General features: G+C 39.5%; 1 protein-coding gene across 1 annotated transcript; it reads left to right on the forward strand.

The window, feature by feature from the left end:
• The first annotated feature begins 2,331 nt into the window (after nt 1-2,331).
• Nucleotides 2,332-4,096, forward strand: RPS29 (ribosomal protein S29). The gene is made up of 3 exons (XM_012758036.2): nt 2,332-2,487; nt 2,717-2,816; nt 3,990-4,096. Exons 1-3 carry the CDS (start codon nt 2,426-2,428, stop codon nt 3,996-3,998), a joined length of 171 nt encoding a protein of 56 aa, XP_012613490.1. The 5' UTR covers nt 2,332-2,425; the 3' UTR covers nt 3,999-4,096.
• Nucleotides 4,097-6,000: the final 1,904 nt, after the last annotated feature.

Below are 6,000 nucleotides of genomic sequence, written 5' to 3' on the forward strand. Positions count from 1 at the left end.
TAATTTAAGTATGCAAAAAAATGTTCAACCAAGGATGTTTTAATTCACCTTCATTACCTGTTTTGCTGTGTATTTCATCATAACTTTTATACCGTTTAAGATGCTTTATAAGCTATTTATTTGTGGGAAACATTGAGTATGGTATGCTTTTGTTGTATAAATGAAAAGAGATATAATTAATAGCATATAAAAATATAAATACCAGTATATGTATACACACATATATACATATATATGTATACATGCATATATATGTGCACACTTGTGTGTATATATAGATAGAATAATAATTCTTTTTTTCCCCCCTTTTACTTCTACTTCAGTGGATGCAAAGATAGAATATTTCTTTAGCACCCTTCTAAAAACTGATAGCTTGTTGGTTTGGGCAGGGAGATTGGGGAAATAAATAGGAGTCTGGGGTTGGAGAAAGACTTCCTTCAAAAAATATATTATACATATATGTATCTATGTTTTACTTTAAAATATATACAATTAAAATATTAATATTTGCTGGAATGGATATGGATACATACACATACACACTGTTAAACACTGGGCTTTTTTGAAGGATTAATCAAATAATTAAAGACCTAATTCTGACCAACAGGAAAGAACTGGGGGATAATATTGAAGTTTACATATTATTGCAATAGCCAAACATGCAAAACATATGTCTTAGACTTTGTTTATGGTATAATACATTTTTTAAAGTTTAGAGAAAAAGTATGATTGTGTTCTTAAAGGTTGTGAACTTGAAGGTAACTCAAAAGAGATGCAGGTTTTTAAATGACTAAATTCTGGATATATGATCACAGATCAGTCTAAGAATAATCTGAGGAAGAAAATGGGAGACATCTTGAATAATAACCTTAAAATGAAAATTATTCCAATGTACTTAAATTCACAAATAAGATTTATACTCAAAGTTCCCTCAACTGTACTTCAATTTAAAATTAATTTCTATTTATTCTCATACTTCATAAGCACATCCATCACTGAAAACAGAATATTCTGCTTACTTAGTTGTATACAGATTGTCTGGGCATGAAAGTTGAAACTGAAAGAAAGAGCTCTGGGAGATAACCCTGCTCTGCACACTAGATAACCAAATTTTGAGGGCAGAGATCAAATCATAAAGGGGTTTTAAATCTCTGACTAGCCTCCTTTAATCATATCACACAGTGCCTAAGTTAATGATTGGGTAAGGGGACTTCACCAGAAAACTGAAATAACATACCTAAAAGTGTTGTCTTTCAGTTCTAATAGAAGAATTTATGTGTAAAATTTTCCTCAATTATTGCACCTTGTGCTAATATTTCATAAATCTAGTTAAAGCTTTAAGAGCCATGTACAATTTTAGGTTTATCTAGAGGCATTATAAATGACCATGTAGCATCTGGACATTTTTCAGCAGAGATTTGGTTTTTGGCACTCAGTTTTCGTTAGTTGTTTTGTCATCAAATTTTCTGGTCAAAGCAAAACATCTTACACATTACTTGTTTCTCACTGTTTTATTTTTATCATTTTAAATTCAGCGAGTTGCATTTAAGTATCAAATACACTAAGAGCCAAAGAACCTCCAATCGTTTTCTTTTCTTTCTTTCTGGAATGGTGTAACTGTATTTGTTAAAGTGTGTCAATTTAAAAAATCAATTTGAAAACGCATTCTGTTTAACAAAATACAGGGAAACTCCTACCGTTGACTTGTAATTACTGCAGCTGATTTAGGTTGTTTTGTAAGTTTATTCCAGTAGGTGTCACTGTGGGTTGAGGGAAAATTCTCTTCCAAGTGTAAAATTTTAATTAAAGGAATATAAAAGATGTGGTTGACAGGAGCTTGTAAGATCATTCTTTTCTTCAAATTTCAAACTTCGCTTCCTTATTTTTCAAAAGAGACGGGGTCTCGCTATGTTGCCCAGGCTGGAGTGCAGTGGCTATTCACAGGCGCGATCCCACTACTGATCAGCACGGGAGTTTTGACCTGCTCCGTTTCCGACCTGGGCCGGTTCACCCCTCCTTAGGCAACCTGGTGGTCCCCCGCTCCCGGGAGGTCACCATATTGATGCCGAACTTAGTGCGGACACCCGATCGGCATAGCGCACTACAGCCCAGAACTCCTGGACTCAAGCGATCCTCCTGCCTCAGCCTCCCGGGTAGCTGGGACTACAGGCGCGCGCCACCGCGTCCGGCGGTGAAATAGCAGCGCAAGACACCACTAGAGGTTGTGGTGCGGTGACGTCATCAACGGTGCCGGCCTAGAACGTTTCCAGTAGTTCGCTCCACTCACCCACTGAAACAACACTGCCGCATTGCGCACGCGTCACCTTTTAGCACGGCATTCTGGGTAAACTGTGTCCTGAAAATTTGAAGAGCGCATGCGCGCGCGGGATCCTTCCTTTTGCCTCGTTGCCCTCCTGAGAGCAAGATGGGTCACCAGCAGCTCTATTGGAGCCACCCGCGAAAATTCGGCCAGGGCTCTCGTTCTTGGTGAGAAATAGATTGTGGTTTTAGGAAAGGGTTTCTCTGGAGTGCGAGGGTGCTTAAAATCTCAATTAGAGGAGCTCGCGGGCAGCGCGTGCGGAGAGACCGAATCCGAGCTCTTAGTGCCGCCATTACAGACCTCTGATGGGTCCGGGAAAACCGGGAGGGGGGGTGGCCCTCTGAGTGTGGAATCATGTAATTTCTGCGACTTGCAAAAACGCTGTCTCTTTTACAGTCGCGTCTGCTCAAACCGGCACGGTCTGATCCGGAAATACGGCCTCAATATGTGCCGCCAGTGTTTCCGTCAGTACGCGAAGGACATCGGTTTCATTAAGGTACCGTCCCTAGACGCCATACTCCCGTGTTCCAGTGGGCAGAGAATGTGGTGATAGCTCTTAGTGTGAGCTTTCGAGCGAGACCTTTTCTCTGTTTTAGTTGGTAGGGCTGTCGGTAGCCGGTGACACTGTTGAGGGTTTGGGCATTCAGATTAATAGAATGGGGAGGGTGAAGGACTTGACTTGAAACTTGGCCTTTTTAGCCTAGCCCCATTTTACTCAGCTCTGCCAGTTTTAGGTCCCATGTATTATGTTGGATAAAATTATTCACTTTACAGAAGCCACTAAGTTAAATTTTACATCTCATTTATCTAGACATTTTTAAACTAAATATATGTGTTAACCACTGACCCGATATGTTTGCTGGTGTCATATATTGGAATGAACTGGAGGTTTAGGGATAGGCTTTGTTAGGATTCAGCAAAGAGGGGCCTGCCATTTGATAGTTTATGACCTTGATCAAGTTAATATTTGTATGAAGTTTTCTTGGCTGCTAAAAAGTATTTAAAATAGGTTTTCTAGAAGGTGAAAACTAATTTAATACTGGCTCTTTCAGAAAATCACCAGCTGATTCCTAATTATTTCGTATAGGGTATTGGGGAGAACCTACTTGTTAAAAATAGATGTTTTTGTGTTGGTTTATTATAGTGATGTAAATTGTTAATAAGAGATCTCTGGTGTGGCAGAGACAGAGTATATTTAAGCTCAGTGCTGGCCAAATACTTCATCATTGTGAGCCCGGTGTTACAATGCGGATATTCACATAACTCAGTGGGAGGTAGAATATCACAGATGAGAGAATGAACTTACTGGCTCTGTGTCCCTAGTTTCTCAGGCTAAGGTTAATTGTAATTATTGTTACCTACTTAATAACTATCTTGAGCATTTGGTGAAGATTATTTTATGTAGTAGTGTTTTGTTTTGGGAAATATTTCTTTGGGGGATGAAGTGGGCATACCAGTACTAAAAATTATAGTCTAAAATGTATTAGGTTTGTGGAGCAGCTTGTAGCAGGCATTCAGTAAATATTTAAATGACATAGATCTTATTGTTAGTTTGGGTAGGTCACATTTCTAGTTTAAACAGTATTCTATGTCGAACCCATTTTTGTTAGAAGTTGAGATTTTAAAGCTTTTTAAAATAATTCATTTCCTATCTGCTTTTTTTTTCCAGTTGGACTAAGTGATCTTCTTTGAATGGATTTTCCACGGCACCCACAAAGTGAAAGAGACCATGCTAGTAGCTCTTTGTATATAAAATAAAATTTAAAAGAAACTCCAGTTTGTTTGTTCAGTGTTTTAATGTGACTGGAATAGGTAATTGGTTATAGATATCTTTTAAAATTTATTTTTTATTTCTTAATGAATTTGTCTTTAAAATATGTGGCTTCCCCCCTCAGTTACATAAAAATATTCATGCTGAACTCTTATAAATGTCAATTTTATTTTGATACTTTGAAAAACATGTTTTTTTTTAATGGAAAATTCTGCCATATACAGGAGCATCCAGTATATAACCTGAGACACATATTCTGATGAGTAATTGACTCATAACAGTGAGCTGGGTTAACCCTTTGCACTCGGATGTCCAGTGTGGATAATGTTGAGTGGATGATGAGAAAAAAGCAAGCGAGTGCAAAGGGTTAAAAATTGTTGAGAAAGGATTTTGTGAAAGAAGGCTATCACTAAAACTTGCACTGGGAAGAGGAAGTTGTTCAGAGATTATATAGTAGTCCTTGCTTTTGGGACATTTCACAGGTGAAAGCTTGAAAAGTCCTCACATATGGAAGGGAACAGTGATTATACAGATATGTCAATGTGTGCAAATGTATATTTTCAGAGAAAAGCAGTCATTTTGGAGTGGGGATGTAGGTTGTATAAGATGAAATCATGATGTTGAAAGACATTTACTTAGGGTCTCAGTAAAAGGCGAAGTATCATGGTAGTGCAAGTGACTAGCATGAGACTGAGGGGACATGAGTTCCTGGATAGAGCCTTTTGGGCCAGCAATGTCATGGCTAGAGCCCAGTGAGAAACAGAAAGTCAGTTGTGTATTAGCCCTATAGGCCATAGATACTGTGAGATGAGCATCTAGTTGGAGAGTGGGTAGAGGAATGCCATGACTGGGTTATCAAAAGTTGACTAGCTTGGCTGTGCGCGGTTGTTCACGCCTGTAATCCTAGCACTAAGGGAGGCTGAGGCGGGTAGATTGCTCGAGGTCAGGAGTTCGAAACCAGCCTGAGCAAGAGCGAGACCCCGTCTCTACCATAAATAGAAAGAAATTAATTGGCCAACTAATATATATAGAAAAAAAATTAGCTGGGCATGTAGTGCATGCCTGTAGTCCCAGCTACTTGGGAGGCTGAGGCAGGAGGATTGCTTGAGCCCAGGAGTTTGAGGTTGCTGTGAGCTAGGCTGATGCCACAGCACTCACTGTAGCCTATGCAACAGAGTGAGACTCTGTCTCAAAAAAAAAAAAAAAAGGTTGACTAGCTTAGATATGCTCTCTTCAGTGGCACAATCATAGCTCACTGTACACTAAATTCCTGGGTCAAGAGAGCCTCCTGACTCACATTCATAAATAGCTAGACAACAGGTATGCATCACCACGCCCAGCCAATTACTTTAGAGATAGGGCCTCAATGTTGTCCAGGCTGGTCTCAAACTTTTGGCCTCAAGGGATCCTCCCACTCCAGCCTTCCAAAGAGCTGGAATTACAGGTGTGAACCACCATGTCTGGCCTTAAAAGTTGACTGGCATTTGCAAGCCAAATAATGGATTTTGGTGAGGCCAGGGTGGAAATAAGGGTTTGCAATAGTCTAGGCAAGTTACCTTGGATTGGACTAGGGTAGATGGGAGTGGTTGAGTTAGTGACTGGCTTCTAAAGGGTGAGATGACAGGATTTGTTGGATGGTTGAATGTGAGAGATAGAAGGAGTAAAGAATAACATGTAAGGAAGTAAAACTCAATGGAAACCAAGCAAGTGGGAGGGGGTAGGCGGGGATGGGTAAATTCACACCTAACTAGTACAATGCATGCTATCTGAGTGATGGCCACACTTAGAACCTTGACTCGGACTGTACAAAAGCGATTCAGGTAACCAAAACATTTGTACGCCTGTAATATTCTGAAATAAAAATAGCTCCAAGGGTTTTGGCCTGAGCAACTAGAAGGATAGAATTGCT

The sequence above is a fragment of the Microcebus murinus genome, chromosome 6 (genome assembly GCF_040939455.1).
Source record: "Microcebus murinus isolate Inina chromosome 6, M.murinus_Inina_mat1.0, whole genome shotgun sequence".
In the NCBI taxonomy this organism is placed as follows: Eukaryota; Metazoa; Chordata; class Mammalia; order Primates; family Cheirogaleidae; genus Microcebus; species Microcebus murinus.